General features: G+C 40.3%; 2 protein-coding genes across 2 annotated transcripts; one reads left to right on the top strand and one right to left on the bottom strand.

Annotated features, from left to right (window-relative positions):
• Positions 1 to 525: 525 nt before the first annotated feature.
• On the top strand, positions 526 to 4,077 carry gng13a (guanine nucleotide binding protein (G protein), gamma 13a). The gene is made up of 3 exons (XM_079219302.1): positions 526 to 667; positions 3,471 to 3,578; positions 3,654 to 4,077. Exons 2-3 carry the CDS (start codon positions 3,481 to 3,483, stop codon positions 3,757 to 3,759), a joined length of 204 nt encoding a protein of 67 aa, XP_079075428.1. The 5' UTR covers positions 526 to 667; positions 3,471 to 3,480; the 3' UTR covers positions 3,760 to 4,077.
• Positions 4,078 to 4,164: 87 nt separating this feature from the next.
• chtf18 (CTF18, chromosome transmission fidelity factor 18 homolog) lies at positions 4,165 to 16,670 on the bottom strand (the record flags this gene model as incomplete). The annotated part of the gene is made up of 22 exons (XM_079219971.1): positions 4,165 to 4,297; positions 6,010 to 6,079; positions 6,891 to 6,989; positions 7,084 to 7,228; positions 9,168 to 9,298; positions 9,918 to 10,067; positions 10,223 to 10,447; positions 10,586 to 10,700; positions 11,530 to 11,660; positions 11,750 to 12,017; positions 12,141 to 12,277; positions 12,392 to 12,515; positions 12,614 to 12,711; positions 12,812 to 13,036; positions 13,548 to 13,689; positions 13,767 to 13,819; positions 14,216 to 14,308; positions 14,447 to 14,636; positions 15,240 to 15,372; positions 15,473 to 15,545; positions 16,334 to 16,389; positions 16,583 to 16,670. The coding sequence occupies 22 exons, from the start codon at positions 16,668 to 16,670 to the stop codon at positions 4,176 to 4,178; spliced, it is 2,868 nt and encodes a 955-aa protein (XP_079076097.1). The 3' UTR covers positions 4,165 to 4,175.
• Between the last annotated feature and the right edge of the window lie 2,786 nt (positions 16,671 to 19,456).

Raw genomic sequence — 19,456 nt, 5'->3', positions numbered from 1 at the left:
TCCAGCTGTCTTATTGGCCCACATTTTAATGACCTAAAACCTTTTTTAAATGTTTAGTCTTCACAGAATACAGCTGTACTTAAAGGGATGTAATGGGAGTCAATGAGGAACCAGGGATAAAACTGTGTCCCATCTCTGGATTTTTCTTCCGACTTTGCTCTTTCACCTCATTTCTAATTTTAGCACATGCCTCAGGGGGATCTGTGGTCTATTATTACCTCAGAAACCGGCACATCCGGTCATCAGAATACTTTATTTTTTCTCTTTAAAAAAAAAAAAAAAAATCTCGGTTTGTTGTCCCTTTTTTAGTATCGTGTCCGCTCACGGATTTCCATACAGGTGCGTCTGCGGCTCCAGCCCTCGTTTGCCAGTCAAACCTGGCGGCGTGGCTTCCTCTCTCTCTCCTGCGCATCCCGCATCCAGTCGCTACCGGAGAGGAGCGCAGGGGAGTGCCCTGCAACGCGGACAGCCGACACACACACAGCCTCCTCCTCCTTCCTCCTCCTCTTCCTCCTGCACTGAAGTCGGACTCCTCTGCTCTGCCGGGCAAACCTCCACCAACTCCCGACTCCCAGCTGCTGTTGTCTCGGTCAAAGCCCCGTCTGCAGCTTCCATCAGCCGGCTGCGCAGAAACATCGACCCGCGGTCCTCTCCGGTAGGCCTGACGGTAAGCGCGCTTGTTTGTGTATATGTGTGTGTGTGTGTGGTGGGGGGTTATGCGTTTCCATTGACACACAATCACGATATATATATGCGTTTGAAAAGACGTTTTAGCGACACAGACCAGCTGTGCTCGCTTCACCCTCCTGCGCGCCGACGTTTATGTTTACGCAAAAAAAAAAAAAAAAAAAAAGGCGATTTAATCTAAATGTAGATTTGCAATCCGCAGCCCGAGATGTCCCAGATTTGCTGAGCGATGGAGGCTGATGTCACTGTTACACATTGGGAGGATGTTATAATTAAATGATGAAGGCCTTTTTATGGAACAGCTGGCTGCTGGAGAGACAGCAGGGTAGGATGCTGGTGGAGGAGACAGGCAGCCAAGGCTTACTGAGATCCATTAAAGAGATGAAGAGGAGGAGGAGGAGGAGGAGGAGGGAGAGAGACTGTTTCCAGTAGAGAAGACTTAACTGATCCCTGGTCGGCCTGAACTCTCATCTGGGCCCTCTCCCGCTTTCTCTGCTGTAATGTGGCCTGTGGCAGGGTGGGGCACACTTTACAATAAATACAAATACACAGCCAGCTTAGTTTTTTAATCTGAAATCTTAGAGTAATCCAGCAGTGCATTTGCGTAAATACTGTACTCAAGTTGACCATAAATACCTTTTAAATTGTACTTCCGATGTGGTTTCCTCTACAGCCGTGCAGTTGAGGTATTTGTACTTTAGTGTTTCCATTTGGGGAACTATTTACCTGAAAGTTATTCTGCAAATGCACAGTAAGTGTACACCCAGTTTACTGGGTACACTGAGCTAAAACAGCTCTACGATAAATACATGAGAAATAAATCATGCATGAAGGTTGTGTTCAGTTTGGAGGATGTAGTTTGATGTACTGTAGGGAAATATTGCGTCATACATAGGCATGTCTGTCCTCTATGATAAATAAATGTGACAAACCTCGTCGTATAATACAATGTAGGTCAACAGCATCACTGTGGCGACATGGGCAAAATAAATTAATAAATAATCTATGTGAAATAACCACATGTAAAGCCCATTTCTTTGTGCGAATGCTTGATGAAAAGTACAAAATATTTTCAGATTTTATCAAGAACTTTAGTGCAAAATTATTGTATTTTTGGAGAAATTTAAGTCTGTATGTGCTTGTTATAAAATGTGATTCTATTGAAACAAATTAAAGTGTCCACAAACTAAAACACTTAAACAGTTTCAACTAAAAACTGAACAATTAAAATTTTCGTGTTGGATTTATCATAGTACTGTTGTATCAGACGTTTTATATATACAACTGTAAGGATGTTAACACATCAATAACATAATGAACACTCTGGTTCTTCACTATAAGTACTTCACAGATATATTACTGGCACTTATGCCGACGTAGAGGATATTCCTTATTTTTCTTTGGTAAAAAAACAACCCAATAAAAATACCCAAACCATCAATGAATTGATTCTTCTAATGAGTCTGTGTATATGTATTATCCCTCTGCAGTAAAAACGGTTTAAAACACATGAGTGAACACTCGGTTGTTCCTTCATTACCATGAACACAGGCGCTTTAGTTTAGTCAGAGTAAAGATCAACAGCAAAAAGTAAACGGGCTATTCATTAAAATAAAGAACGTTCTAAAAATCTACACTCTACTCCAATATTACAGAGCCGTTTTCTTTCAAATAAACAATATATCTATGGCTTGATTTTACAGATTTACAAGTGGAACGTATTCAGAGACGACTAACATTGATGGTTTTGGTCTTTTTCTGGGATTTGCTGGCGAATACGAGTATTTCTACAAGTTAAAAGGTTCCACATCTTCCATCAAAATGCCAGGTGTCGATACAAATAAGACCTATGTCCTTCACGAGACGTACCGGCACTTGAGTAGTTAAACTACTTCTCACAGCGGGTTACTTTATGGGCTCAATTAATGGCTCCGTGGCATTTTGACAGCAAGCATCTCGAGATGAATGCGTCTCGTTCACTCTTCCCTCCCAAGAGGCTGCCATCTGGTCTTTAGAAGGTTTTCGTCCTAAATCTGTCAAACAGAGAAGTGGTTCCCACCGAGGGGTCACAGGATTTATCTGAAGGGTCACAAAAGAAAAAATAAAATTCTGCTTTAGAAATGTGCTTTTTCAGACCAACTTCTCTCCAACTTGCCCATTTCTTCTCTTACTTCTTAAGGACCCTTCAGGATTATTCAAATAAAGTGACGGGAAACGCTCTTTGGTTGCAAATGTGTTCTGGTTGTGAGACACGAGGGGTTACAAGTAGACGGTGCTTTGTTTTAGGAGTCACAAAGGTGGGGACCACTGAAATAAAGTGACTTGATTGTACCAAAAATAAAACTTTGAAAAGGTATATCTGTTGTTCGCCTTTGTCCGTCTGCCTAAAGTGCTCTTAAAGTCATCTTTTAATCCACATTTTAGTACCAATAAAGTCATCTTATTATCCACATTTTTACGATACACTTTTTGGATCTTGGTTGTTTTTAAAAACATATTCAAACAATCGGGTCAGCTCCTCCCAGACGTCTTTGCTCGCAGAACCACGCCGGAAAAAGACCGATTTTTAAAGCAAAACTGCTTCATTCTGTGTTTTTACTGACGATGAACACAGAAGGAATACTCCTATGATGCCATTGTGGGTTTGACTATAGAAATCAAACATCTCTTTTACAATAAAACATTTGAAATTCCACCTATATTTCTATGTAAAATGAGTCTGAATTCTTGAATTTGCTCAAACATCAATGTGTTGTGTTTCTTGTGTGCGTTTGTGTGAACAGCAGTTGCATCATGGAGGAGTTAGACGTTCCACAGATGAGGAGAGAAGTGGAAAGCCTTCAGTATCAGCTGGCAATCAACAGAGAGAAATCCTCCATCACCGTTACTGAGTGAGTGTGCAGGACACACACACACTTAAGTATTGAGGATCAGATTCATGCTTACAGTGTTTTTGTTTTTTCTAGGCTGGTGAAGTGGATCGAGGGTTGTGTTTGTGAAGATCCATTTCTGAACCCTGAGCTGATGAGAGCTAACCCCTGGGTGGAGAAGGGCAAGTGTGTGATCCTCTAATGATCACACACAAACCCAACACACACACAAAATCACAGATGCATATAAACTAAAGAATCATGCACTCCTACGCACAGTCACGCTGCACTAGGTCCCTCATTCCCCCCCCTCTCTCTCTCTCACACACACACACATATATTATTGCTATTATCATGTTTATTTATTGGGAGACTCCTGAATGCTTTTAATGTATGTAAAGACTCCTGTGTGTTTGTGTGCGAGCGTGCAGCACTGAGTAGCTTTCTAGAAGTTTGTTTTCATGGACTGCTGAGAAATGTTCAACAACACGTTTTTATTGGCTCTTTACACTGTCAATCAAAATAAAGACTGTTTTGAATTTAACAGCTGGATTTTCGATTTATTGATGCACTTACATGTAACATACAGGCAGGTGTGTGTGTGTGTGGTTGTGTGTGTTACAGTAGTTCTCGGATGTAGACATTGCGTCTGACAGCGTTGGACATGCCCTCGTTGAACCGGAACCACACGTCACTGTTGCCCACCGCCGTGCCCATGGAAAAAACTGCACACTTCTCACCTGCAGAGAAAGAAAGAACATATTTTCGAGCGTTTTATTATTCAGAATCGGGTTTATTGTCAAGTAGGATTTCACATGCAAATTTCTCCTGTTATTATGGTGCTACTAACAACTAAAAACATACTGCACAAGCCATGAATCACAAATAGAAATATGTGAAATCCATGAAAAGGTAATATACATAAGGTTTTATAGACTACAAGGCTAATTAAAAAAAGAGCAGACCCATTTGTCCTTAAAGCTCTCAAGTGACCTCATGACTAATCAATCTAGTTAATTGAAAACAATTATTTTCATGAATAAATTAACCTGGGGATTGTTTGATCAACGCATTAAGATTCATTATAAAACAATTATTTATAGAGCACTTTGTAAGAGCAGACATCACAAAGTGCTTCAAGTAAAAGATAAAACAGACAAGAAATGCTAAAAACATAAAAATGTCAGAAATTACAATTTCCCAAAGCCCATTTTTTGTCTGAACCTCAACAAATATTCGGTTTATTTTCATCAACGAGTAAGCAAACGAGGACGTTTTTGTCATTTTAGCTTTAGACTTAAACCATTAATTGATTGTCAAAACTGTCTCAGATTATTTTTGATCAACTAAATTGATTCAGCTCTAATCTAATCCTCTAAAGTGGAAAAAGTCATTACTCCCCCGGTGTGAGGATTTGGAGCTCTCATATGATTAGAGAACCTGAACACCTTTCTTTCTATTCCCCCCACCATTTCCCCCGTTTATCGGCTTTGGCTCCGGGAACTTTTGCCTTCTACGGACTAAAATAATCAATAATGAAAATGACCCAGTGTGCTTTGCTGTGCATCTGCGACTTAACTCATCATTTCCATCAACCAGTGTTTGACTCATCTCGCCGCATTTCACAAGATTGTTGAGGGAAAATTGCAGATACATCTGCATGTCCAGCATTGGCTTTGATTAATGAAACATACAAAATGAACATGAGAGCAACGGACCCCTGTGGTTGATCCTACTTTGACCTATAAAAACAGCCACAGCTCTGCTTTTCCATCCCATTGATCCAGTTCAGTAATGCGGTGCTTTCAGGAACTTTTCCACGCTGAATCTTGAATGTTGACTGAAAAGAAGCTACAGGCATTTGTGCAAAGCATGTTTTGAGTTGCAATTACAGTAATCCTCTACCTGCACACCTGTGAGCCAGAAAAATAGGACGACTCAGACATGGCCTTTAGCTTAATATTTGAAAAACCTGTTCTTCCTCCACAGTGAAAGGAAATCGTTGATATTGATGTTCATGCAGTATATGACAAATACTGCAAATACACAAACGCAATAACGGGGGGTTTATCACTGGATATAATAAAGTTTTGTGCACTTAATCACTGCAAGCTAAAGTGGACGCACACTTTTGAAAATAATGAGAACAAGCGACAATTCTGCTTTAAATTGTTCGTGCAAATGTGCCGCTTATTTTTGGTGCAGAGCTGCGATGCCTTTGAACACAACATGCTGGTTTTCAGTGACACAAAGCTACTGATGGCCAAACCACAGCAATGCTCCAAACTTGATCAATACATGTAGCAAACTAAGTATATAAGCAGCATTATACATGTAGTAAAATATGGCTATTTTGTTAATTGTATTGGCTGGTGACCAAACCCTGAACAGCCTGTGGTCTCACAGGACGTGTATACATGAAGCCACACTGGTGTCACATGGTCCACAGTACCTGTCTCTGAGGTGGGCTGCGGTCTCGGGGCTTTGGGGACAACAGGCCGACCAAAGAAATCCACCTCCGGCTGCAAGGCACGAGAACACAGAGTGACGATGAGAATCAGGTTAATCGGGGAATTACTGAAACACTGTCCTCAATAAGGAGGTCAATAACACTGAACGATCACACACCATCTCTCATTAGCCTGATTTCCCAGTTTCACCATGAGGGACTGCAACCCAGTGGCTTCTCATTATCCTCATTTCTGCCCTCTAGAGGTTCACTCTCTATTCCTGAACCACTATAACTGCAGCTCAGCCAGAAAGGCTGTGATGGTCAGTGCCAACAGATACTGGCTCCACCTGCAGGCGCCGACTAACACATCAAAACTAGGGGAAGCTCTGCACTGGGAGAGCTGATCCTCTACTCAACTAGGTGATTAAATAACCAGAGAAAAGATTACAAAAAACTAAAAAGTGTAAATCGCCAGCCTGTAGTAAAAAAAAATATTCTTAAACCTGAAAGTGCTACTGCATAAATGCGTTTAGCTGCAGGTTTGAGCTGCACAATGGACTGCTACTCATCTTGTTATCATTTATTTTATTTCAATTGTTCCATAGTGGTGACATTTCTAGCTTAAAATGTGCAAATGTTAACAATGTATTTAATGACGTACCAAATCAAATGACATTAAAGTAAAACTTACATGAACATCAATATTTAAAGAGCAATATATAACATTTAAAGCATTAATATAGCATAATATGTGCTATCTAAAGATATAGTGGAGTAATGTCTCGCTGACCAGAGGATGAAGTCTCTCTCAGCCATCATGTCACTGATCTTCACTGGAGCATAACATCTACATTTTTATTTTCTTATAGCGCGCGTCTCACCCTGATCTCCACTGTGGTCTGTTTGACGATGGTCTCCAGCCTCTGCTGATGGTTCCTGGTAGATGTGGGACCGGCGCTCTTTTTTTCAACCTCTCTTTGCTTAACACAGACACGGCAGATGACAAACACGTTAGATTATTGACTGATGGTCTTCAGGCTGAGCTGCATGTAATAAACCTAAAATCCGTCTCACATTTGGAGGGTTTCGTTGCAGCATCAGTTGCTCGGCTCTCCTCATCTTCTCTTGCTCCATCTCTCTGCTGACGGTTTGTTTGGCCTGATACGTCAGCTGACGGCGCGGCGGGAGACCCGGAAACCTCACGACCTCCTCGATACGCCTGCAAACACACACACACACACACACTTTAAGTGAATGGCTCTCCACAAACAACAAGAGACATAAATAGTTTAAAACACAGTCATAAAAGCGTGTAACTGACACAGAGGTGAACCTTGTTAGATGACAAACAATAACTTTAAGTTTTCTCTTTTGGTGCCATGGTTTATGTTTTCCACAATAAAACGCTGAATCTCGAAAACCTTAATCCTCTTATCGCTGATCTCCATCTCTCCCCAACACACACACACACACTAAATAAGATTCTAATCATCTATGTGAGCTATTCATTGCAAGTTATCACTATAAAATATCTGTGATATTACCACCAGCACAATCTCTATACTTAAGGCTCTGATTGGATGGTTCAACATGATGGATTACATCTATGGAGCTACGTAATACTAAGTCGTTTAACCTTTGGCTGGCACATTTACAGAATATGACTAGTTAAAAAAGACAGACAACCATATATTGTCCTATGATATAGAGAATCTATCATTTACTGCAAGTTAATTATATTTAGGGCTGGGCGATTTGGCCAAAATCTTATCAATAACAAGATATACATATAAAATCACAATATAGCATGCTTTCTGGTCATTCAATAAATAACTAGTCTATATGTAATAACCATGTGGTGATGCCTATTTTTGTTTGCTCCTGTGTGAATTAAATACTTGACAAATGAAAGTATTGAGAGTATTTTCTCACTTAACATATAATGAACAACAGTTTCAAGTAAAAATACAGAAAAAAAAATATATATTTCCAGCTCTACACCGACTGTTTACATGCATGCACACAAATAGTATAATTGAGACAATAGTTTGACTTAACAAAGTTAATTTGAGTTAGCATGTGTTTTTATATTATCAATATACAATTTAACTTCAGTAAATCCAAGGTACATTTACTTAACTTTAAGTCACTTACATTTAACTATCATAGTGTTTTATCTTTAATCATATTCACATGTATTCTCAGATATCGGAATAGTAGAAATATCTCTGCAAATATTCCACAATAACAGACCTGAGATAGAAGTTCCTCAATCTTTTAAAGATTGATTTGCATTGAATCAAGTTCAACTTTACTGCTCTTTTGTTCTTTGCCCACCGATAGCCTCCAAAACCAGGCAACGTTAACAATTCTGCCACAGTCTGACCAATCAGCAAATGCCTTCAAGAAAAAGAGCCGTCCAATCAAACAACCCCGTTGAGACTATATGCCGTCTGCGTCGTTTATAATGTTTATTTCCCACAATTGTGTTCCAAGACTTCGTCCGTGGAGCCTTTCAGAGAGAGGCGTTGTGGTGAGCCAGAGACGGCAGGTACAGGAAGGTGTAGACCAGTAGAAGCAGCAGTAGAGCCAAAACTAGAGGCAGGCACCAGTCGTTGGTGACCAGCACGCTGTCACAGCGAGCCTGTAGGAAGGAGGCCCTCTGGGGGCCCGGCATGACTGAGACGTACGTCTACTTATCCCATTCTACCGGACTCTCTGTCGACTCTCAAAGAAGGTCCAAGATGAACGAAGGTCTCACAGGTCAAAGCGCCGGAGGTCTGCTGCTTTCAGTTTTAATCTTGTATTTTAACATGCCTCGATATTTCAGATCGTCTCTTCCTTCCTCCAAAACACCTTTCCTCCTAGTTTTACGGCTCTAATAAGTCAAACCTCAAAAACGCATCCTTTCACCTGTCCTTCCACCAGCTTGCTTCTCTGCTCCCACACCACTACCATCAAACACACACACACACACACACACACACACACACACCAGGTGTTAAGGGGATTACTCTCTAAGCCTCCGTGCAGAGCACCACAGTGTGGACAAGAGCAGTGACCTTCAACACCCCAGAAACACACGTCTGCCCTGCATGTGTCCACATGCAACATACAGTAGAGTACAGGGGTGTGTGTGTGGGTGTGTGTACACTCACGGCTCTAGGATGTATGTGTACTGCCCCTCAGGCGTGCGGTCCTGCCTGTATGAGAGGTTGTATGCCAACATGGTGTTGATCAGCTCATGCATTTGCTCCTTCTCTCTGGTGCTGAACAGTTGTGGATTCACCTGGAAAGAGAACACACACACACACACACACACACACACACACACACACACACACACACACACACACACACACACACACACACACACACACACACACAGAGAGGATGAGACCAGTGTGAGCTTCAATGCCACATAACTTTTCTCCAGCACACCATGTTTTATACGCCAAACATCTTTGGTTATTCTGCCTTACAGAGTATATAAAAATCACCCAAAACTAGCAAGATTGGCCTCTAAATCTGTTTATAGAGAAATTGTGAATTAAACTATAGTCAATCAAACGGTCAATCAAAACGGAACAAACTCTTTTTGGGGGTTTGTTAAAAAGGTAGAATTGATGGCAGCGCTATTAGATTGAATTTGATTTTACAGGTGTACCTAATAAAGTTCTCGGTGAGTGTACATTTGGGGAAAGCAAGGACTGAAACTCAAGTGACCAGAATGTTACTAAATGCTTGAATGCAGTACCATAGAAAAAATATTTTGCATAGCTCTATTAGTGTCTATATAAATATGGCCGTGTGTCATTGCCTGGTCTTGAACAGATGCAGAGCTGATCCATGTTCCTACATTAACATTAACACACATGCAAGGGTTTACTGAACATGGTTTTTCATACAGGCCGTAGTTTGGGAGAGATGATGTCGAGGAGAAGTGTGAGAACATCGAGGGAGAGGCTGAGGTGGCTGATCCTTGTTCTGATGGATGCTGGGATGTCGGCCAACATGGCGGACAAAGCGTTCTTGCTGCTGAGGAGCCGGGAGGAGGCCTGGAGAGGACACAGTAATCTCAGTTGTTGTTATCTACAGTAAACATCTTTTATTGGGTTTGTTATTTGTGCATTGTTTGCAGTGTTTCTATGTGAAACATTGCTTGTTGAGATCATTTGATCATCATCATAAAGTGCATGTAGCTGATTCGTACCTCGTACTGGCTGTGGGGATAGCTGATGCGGGGCACGTGTGTGTGGGCAAACAGGAAGTGGAAAGTGACGGACAGGAAGGGCAGGTATCTCATCAGGGAGAAGTTCTGCCCGTGCATAATCACATGGTTCAACCTGTCTGAGAACGACAGCCAGTCCAGAGCCTCACACACACTCTGCATGTTGGGGTCCCTCACTCGCATGGACAGATAATTTTCATACAGACCCTGAGGGAAAAAAGACCCCATATCAGACCTCAGACATCATAATGTAGAGTTTTAGAAAAAATACTGTTGTGTGTAAAGCATGGGCCAGTGCTTTCAGATTGAGATTATAGTAAAATATCTTGAAGGTGTGTTCATTACCTGAGAGACCTTCTCAAACTCTCCACTAGACGAAGCTAAATGTAGAATGTGCTGGAACCTCTGGGCTCCGCCTCCTGAACCCGGTGCCTCATCAAAGCCCTCACCGATACGTTTCCTGAGAGAACACATTTGAATGTTTAGTCAACATCTATTTAGCTAGGACCCAATAAACAGAGAGATATTACAATAGTAGAGTTATAGATTGTGTCACCTTTTTAATTGTGCCAATGGTTTTATTATCTTGTGCTGACCGTGGCCTCGTTTCATTCATGCTCACTGATCAAAGTACAAAATATAAGTCTGTCACAGACAAGCGAAAGGACAGACTTATGAATATTAATAAACTCTTTACTGTTTTCTTGTTTTGAGTTCAACAAGTTAAATTGAACACTTAAAGACATTGTGGACCCCACACAGAATGGAATTTAAAAGCTGTAAAGCCTGAAAAATAATCAATTAAAACCTAGTAGGGATTGTATGACCTTGAATGATTTACCAATTACATGAATGTATTGACATTTGTCAGTTGAACTCAGATAAGCAGCCATTTAATTCAACCAATTAATTTAACATCTACATGTTTTATATAAAGTTAAAGGTCGGGAACAATATAAAAATGAAGATACCAATATTAATAAACTGGAGATTCTAGATAAGAAAAGACCGTTGTAAAAAAAAAACTTTTAACTTAATATCTTTTTTTAAATAGGAAAGTGAAATCAATGCATTTTAAAGCTTTTCAAGATACTCTGAGAAATTCAATCTCCAACCTCCCCGTTTGTGTCGACAGTAGATGCAAACTTACAAAACAGTCATGGACCCCAATGAACATTGCAGGGATCACTGCATTGTGTTGGGAGCACAACATCATGAAAATCTCTTTCAATATATCGGACTAAAAATAACTATAATTTATCGGAAACCTCTAGTAAGGCGCACTGTACCGTTTTGTACGTTGTAACTGGAAGATTCCCTGCCACAGATGGAACAAGCCTTTGTTCTGGTCCTTCTGCCCCGCCGAGACACTCTGGATGGTCTTTGAGTTCACCTGCTTGTGGCCGCGGCCGTGGAGGAACTGTGCAGACAAGCACCCATATTGTGATATAATTATTATACTGTATATTACTGTTCATGCAACACACAGAACTTTTCCTTTACACCCACCTGCAGTGTGTTGATGCAAGACCTGATGTCGTTGTCAGTCTTCTCACACAGCGACAACAGAGTACCTGTGTCTACCTTCATGCCCTGCTGGAGGGAAATCTGGAAACAAAATCTCAATGTAAACCTGAGTGAGCGTGAGCGTGTGTGTGTGTGTGTGTGTGTGTGTATCCTGACCTCTCCCAGTCTCTGTGTGAGGCGGGTAGACTGAGTGTGAGGGAAAACCAGGAGGAAGGCCTGCAGCCTGAGCGGTCTGAGAGCTGGAACATATCTAAAAGAAAAAAGAGATAATCAGATAACGGCTACAAAGAAAAACACAAAATAAACACATATTGAACAAGTCAAAAGACTGTACTGCTTTGAAATTAAATCCACTACGTCTACGTGGCCTTACAGGTCGTTACAGATGCAGATGATCGGTCGAAGCAGGAGGGACTCCTTCTTCTTTTTCTTCTTTGCAGTCTCTGTCCCAGCCTCCCCGCCGTGTCCATCTTTTCTGTTCAGAGCGGCTAACAGGATGCTGATGGCAGCCTGTCGAAACACCACAGATGAAGAAAAAAAACCCCACTAATGACAAAGACTGAAGGAGTGCTTTAACATGTTTTAAAAAAAAAAAAAAACAGATTTTAAGTGTCCGAAACGTACTGCAGGTGCTCCGTCGATCTCATCAATGATGAGGCAGTTCGGCCGCTCGTTGGCTCCCAGAACTGACTTCATCTGCGTTGCTGTGTCGATACGTTTCTGGAACACCTCCGCACTGCGATCATCACTGCAAAAAACACAACCAGAGCCACTGAGGTCACAAAAGGGAACCTATTTATGATTTACTAATATTATAAGTGTCATTTTTTATTTGGTTTGTCTCACCTGGCATTGATTTCCACCACATTGTACCCAGCATGCTTTGCTATGACATGGGCCAGGGTGGTCTTTCCCAAACCTGGAGGACCAGACAACAACGCCACCTAGAGAAAGACCAAAGTAAGTAAGTAAATCAATTATATCATGTAAAAAAAACTAACGGTCACTGATATTGCACTGACAGGAGTATGCTGGTGTGGTTACCTTGAATTTGGGTCGTTTGTACTGGTCCAGTTCAGCCTCCAGTAGCTCCTCAGTCACCTCAACCTTACTCTTGAAGCGATTTGGAATCTGATTGGGTTGATTGGGTTTGAATGAGTTCTGGTTGGAATCCTGTCTGTCAGGCCGGACAGGGCGGGACTTCCTCTCTCTTCCAAACACGACGGTGTCCCAAAGTTTCAACCACTTGAGCAGACAGCGGTTGGTAAACTGCAATGAAACGGTAACCACCTTTTTCAGCTGAAAACCAATGTTGAGTGGTATTTTACAGTGTTGTTGTGCTCTGGTCCAAACATTTTACTCTTTTTATCCACATTTTAGTGCAGAGTATTTTAAGTCTCCTCGCACCCTCCTATAAAACCTGCACCTCCCAGCTCTGCAGACTATGAAAAGAAGTGTATTGGTAAATAATAACCATTACCTGTCTTTTGGTCACCATAATAGTTCCTTTACGGCACTCTTACCTAACCATGATATTAGTGAGCATGATTATCTTGAGCTAATTAAAAGGGTAAGTCTGGCAAAAATTGTATGAAAGTAACGTACTGTTGAATAACAGAATCCTTCAAACGAATGCCTTTAGTTCATCTGACAGACGAGTGTTGCAGCACTATGAGGCACTTCAGCAGAACTTCTGGGGTTTAGTTACAGATTTTAAGAGGTTTCATTCACTCAGAGAATTTATGCACGTGGACATACACAGACACAAAACACGACTTACATCATCACTGAGAAGCTCCGTGTAGTGTCGGGGAGAGAATCTGTCCACCCAGAGTCGAGAGGTTCGTCCTTCTGTGTCTTGAGGGTCGTCGTTCTCTTCACCTTCTCTGGTTTCAGCCTGAACGAGCACGTCATTCACACTGCTGGAAGGTGACACAAGTTAAAAAAAAGAAAATATGTCACCATATTCTCGATGTGACAGTGACGGACAGTGAGTTACCTGGCAAGCGGCTCTGTGAGAAGCTGAGATTCTTCAATAACCTGCTGTAGGCGCTGCAGGAATTCAAGGAAAGAGAAGAAAATTAACAAAAACTGTTGGTACACAAACACCTAACGTCAATCACTGAATCTATACACAAAATGCTTCATTGATGTATTTGTGTGTGCTCCAAATTACTGAATGTGTGAATTAAAAATCTCAAGTTATAGGCTTCTATCATATTAAAATATAAAACATTTACTCAGGTAAATAATGCTTATTTATTTAATGCAGATCCAATCTGCTCGTATGAAAATGGTTGTTTTGTTTCTCTGTATTTGGTTGATCATGATCAAATGTTTGGAATTAAGGAAACCGACTAAACGTTTAGCATATGTGGTTGAAAAGAATCAAGTGTTTGCGGGCTACTCGGCAGATTATTCACAAACAGCAGCAGCCTGGTCACTCACCCTCTCTGCCTTTTGCTCTCTCAACACACATATTGGCACTACCAGCAGCCCCAGTGCACCCTGGGAGTTTGGTGCCGATCTGCAGTCCACTAGCTGTAGACACACAGGTAAATGCAAATAAATACATGCAACAAATACAGGCACCTGATGTGCGTTTTAAAAATTAATCCGTATTTAGGAAAAAATTTAGACAAAAGCCTGCAGTGTAACATTCAACATGAGGAGTTTAACCTTTTTCCCCGTGTCCTCCGTTTGTCTGAGGTAGACCCGACTCCCCAAAGAGTCGGTCACACTGACGTACTCTCCCTCTAAAGGAGGCCGCTTAAGCACACACAGCGATGCTGGCGCCGCTGTGGGAGGTCGCCTGGGCGTCTCTGGGATTGAAGCAAAGCCACTTATATCCAACACGACAGGGCTTGACCTAAAAAAAAAAGAGAAGAGAATAGATATATTGTTCAATCTATCAAACGTGAACATTGATAAATGTCCATCACAATGTTATGTCTCTAGATTCCTACTTTTTGGCTGAGCAACAATCAAAAATGTTAGAAAAACTAAAGAAATCTAATTACAATTGTTATGAGCTGTTTTTCTGTTAATTGAGTGAATGATTTCAGCATCGAAACAAGGAGTGCCTGAAAACCACCAGAATGCAAAATCATCGTGTTTAAAGTGCTGAAAAGGCAGATAAAAAAGATCAACTTTAAAAGAAGAGAACAAAAAGACAGTTCTACACAGGTGACGTGTCACCAGCTGCAGCTCTCAGGCAAAGTGCTTTTATGTCTCCATAAATAGCAGACCGCCATGTTTCATCCTTGTGATGTTTTGCTTTCAAGTACATCTTATTTGTTTTTGATCTGAGCCTCTTCCTTTGTCATAAAAAATTTATTGTCTTTTTAAATGTTCTACATTCCCAATAATGCACCAGATAGAAAACCAAGTATTCTAATTCACAAAGCATCTGCCTTCTTCTGATGTCTTCCACTCACACCGTGTTTAACACTGGCCCGTGCAACTCTCCTACCTGAGGTTGCGAGGCGTTTCATACTGCTCCGGAGAGGACGGCGGTGTGATGTCATCACTCTGGGACGGGGCTGCGCCCCCTCGAGTCTTGAAAAGTCGCTTGACCACCCCTTCCTGCTTCGTCCGCTTTGGGGCTGCGGGTGCAAGGTCAGATTCAATGGACAAACGTACAACAACCGTCAAACGCAACAAGGACAGAAGATGCCAGTGTTCTCTCTCTCAGGGTGAACTCACTGAGGGACTGAGCATGCAGTTGCTCTGTGTCAGGACTGTCGCTTTCTGGACCTCGATTCTGACGTTTCGCCGGCTTGAAAGAATCCCCTAAACCATTCAAGAAAAGATAAACACATATATATATATATATATATATATATATATATATATATATATATATATATATATATATATATAAATAATCAACATACATAAATACATAAACAGACAGCCTAGAGATGAATCACTATGTTACTAAGAGTATGACACATATTGTACAAATAAAACAGACAACATCTCATAACAGCTAAAAAGGACATTACTTTTACGGTCTACATTAAATTCATTTTCATTGTCTGGGGCTGTATGCAGCAACAAAACTATTAAAACCCACAAAACGTAATATCCAATTAGATTGAAGATCAAAAAGCTTCTGAGAGATAAGTCAGGTTGAATTTAGATGCACATAAACTCATAAAATGATTCATAAAACATTAAATACACGTGTGCATGGGTATATGTGATATGTTCTCAGGCGTTGTGGATAATTTATATTTCTCCAGCCCTAAAACTACATGATGATGCATGTACTTATTATGCAGACTGGTCCATTTGGAAAGAATATACATTATAATTATTGATGCACCAATGTGTACATCACTAGGTAGAGCTTATTATAACACATATACAATATTTTATATATGTGTGTGTGTCCGTTGATTTATTTTGTGCAAGTCTGCAAATAAAATGTAAAATAAATGTAGTGAAGTAAAAAGTACAGTATTTTCCACTGAAATGTAGTAGAGTACGTCAAGTAAATTAGCTGATAAATAGATGTACTCAAGTAAAGTACAAGTACAGTAAGTTACCTCAAAGTTGTACTTGAATGCAGTACTTGAGTAATAGTAGCCTACTTCGTAAAACTCCACCGGTTTGTCCTAGAAGTGTATCATGAAGTTAGGTTCACAGGTTAGTGTGAAAGGGGTGGAGCTTAATGTAACAGGTAAAACCTAAGAAACGCTATTTGGTAGCATACATGTTATTGCATACATGTAATGTAGCATACATGTAATGTAGCATTCATGTTATTACATTACATGTAATGTAGCATACATGTAATGAGCCCCTCACCTTCTAGCTGAGCCAACGCGTCCAGCTCGTCGGCGAACTGGTCCTCGAACTCGTCCTCGATCCCAAACACTTGGTCATATTCGTCCATATCGGCTCTGAAAGGCGCACGAGACACCCGGCTACACGGAGATGTGTTTAACCTGAAGACAAACCCACTTTCCTCATTAATTATTCCCTTTGCGACTCCAGTAGCCGCTTTGACGGGGCAGCAGATTTCCCGGCAATTTTTTTGTTTGTTAAGTATCACTTCCGGGTTAAGCTTCGTTTTCTTCTTCTTCATGTAAATGTTGGCGGTGTAGAGACCCTGCTGAGCGTGTTACTGACCTCCGCAGGATTAAAAAATAATTGCATTGTCAAGTCACACTTCATATTTCTATAATATAATATAAAAATATAAATAATACATATAAATATCTAATAACTGATAATCTCCGATAAAACGTGTGTCTGTTCGAGGTATTGATGTGACGTCTTTCCAGGAAAAAATGCATTACCATCTCAAGAAGTCCACAATCACATGTGGCCAGAGTGTGGCCTTGGTGTCCAATAGTCTCAGTCAGCACATTTTAACTGAGAAATAGCGCCTCAGTTTGCTCTCTTTTTCCAATCATCTCTGCCATTCTCTTAGGTCTCCTCCTTGGTTATTCCTCTCAGGTCAACTCTCCTCAGAGTTATTTGTTCATCTATCATCTCCTTTCAGCAGGGTTGATTTTGCTATTTCATTGCCCTCAACATGCCCAGCAAAAGAGTCTTAATGCCTTGGCCTACTGAATATCTGACATTGCTGCAAAGCCAAATACAAAACACCCATAATCGAGTGAAGAGCTTGTCATTCCCTGATAAATTAAATGCATGGACACCCGCTCTGACCCGCAGTCACCACCAGCCAGACTTCTCATGACATTTAACATTTTGATATTAGTTTAGTTAGTTTACAAATTCAAAATGTATAGTATACAAGTGCAACAGACGATTGGAAGTAGTCTGCCTTGTTAAGGGGCCTTTACGGCTTAGTTTTGCACTGAGTGCCCCTGAAGGGACCAATAATTTCCCTTATTGCACTTTTAGTGGACACTATTACCATGTTGTATTTAATTAGATGTTTTATTTTAATTTGTTATTCATAGCCCTCACTGTACTGCTCTTTAAGTTTAGTGTTTCAATTCGTAGGTCTTTCCCATCTTTCCTGGCAAGGATGAGGGCTTACGTATGATTTTTTTAATTGTGTAAATATTATAATCTGGAAAGCACTTTGTGCTCAAGCTTTTAAAGTGCTTTGCCAATTAAATTATTATTTTAGAATTGCAATTTGAATACATTTAATATAAGATTATGTCAAGCTATTCCGTAATGTAATTCTTCTCAATGGCTTACTGTTATGTCCAGGCCCTACGCGTTCTATACATATTTACTGTCCACATCTCAGTGTATTCATATTTATACTGCTGTCTACTTGTGCTTATACATTTCACTATATATTTTTGGTAACTGCCGCACATGCTCATATTGTATATAGTGCAGTCACATCTTCCTCTCACTGTTTTTTTTGTCTTTTACCTATAAAAGTTTGTGTTGCACACAAAACCTTTATTCATCTTAAGGTTTTTTTTAAAGAAAGAGAGCGAGAAAAGATTAATGATGATGTGTGTGACGTCAGGATGTGTCCATCGCCACCATCTGCTCCTGACAGCGAACACACACTGGCCAGCAGTTTGTGTGTGACACGGAGTTAATTTCACATCAGGAAGCACAAAAGCAAAGTCGACTTAACTTCCTCTCTGCCATCTCGTCCTCTCACAACGTCGCTCAGTCACAAATGCCCATAATGTGTTGAAAGTAAAAAGTATATTAAAATCAAAGAAGTCACACTTCTTTAGTGTACCATGTTTGATACTCAAAACGTTTTCAGCCATTTAGCCTTCGCCATGTTGGTATCTACGGATGTGTTCAGTCAATGAAATGTGGAGATTTAACCTTTTTACCATAACAAATACATTGTTGAAAAGAAAGTTGTGATTTTATATCTGTATGCCTTGAATAGTCATGCATGTTTTCTCCTCATCATGTTTAATCAATTAATAGCAAATGTATATAATACAACAGTAATATGATATCTATTAAATCTGCATTCTATATTAAACCACATCTACTATATTTTGCAGACTGCTCACATCTTATTTTATTTTGAAAGTATAATAGTAGTGTTGTTATGTACACATAGTATTTATGGTGATTTATAAGTGAGTGAAAGTCACATGACTATTGAGAAGGATGTATTTTCGAGTGAAATTTTAATTTAATTGTTTTAACTTTAATACTAACCTCTCCATCTCAGGAGATTTCCCCACCTGGTACTTGCAAATATTTCCAAATGTTTCCAAAGATTAAAGCCTACATGTCATTTCTCAGTAGGGCTAATGTAATATGTCCAACAAGTAAATACAGACAAGAATGTGTGCAGTCAAATAGAGCGAATCAGGCTTCACTCAACCAAAAATACCAAAGAATGACATCTTAGATTATATTATAGGATTGACTTCTAAAACATTATTTGTGTCCATCAACAGTCAATAATGCAAAACCACAATCTGAGAAGATGTAATCATGTAAAGAAATGTCTTTAAAAAATACTCTAAATCATAACAATTTGTGCCCACACAAAAAACATTGATGTACTGAGATTCCTTCCTAAAAGTTACTGAATGAAACAGTAAAGAAACTGTGAAACAGTTTCTCAAACACACACACACACACACACACACACACACACTTTCACAGACCCTACTTAGCACTGACCAGCAGATGTTTTTGCGTCAAAAACACTAATGATTATACACTTGTCATCGGCAATGATTGACCATGTGTGTGTGTGTG

This window comes from Taurulus bubalis (genome assembly GCF_910589615.1).
Source record: "Taurulus bubalis genome assembly, chromosome: 6".
Classification (NCBI taxonomy): Eukaryota; Metazoa; Chordata; class Actinopteri; order Perciformes; family Cottidae; genus Taurulus; species Taurulus bubalis.
The sequence above is the reverse complement of the archived record's forward strand: the minus strand, read 5'-3'. Positions and strand labels throughout refer to the sequence as shown.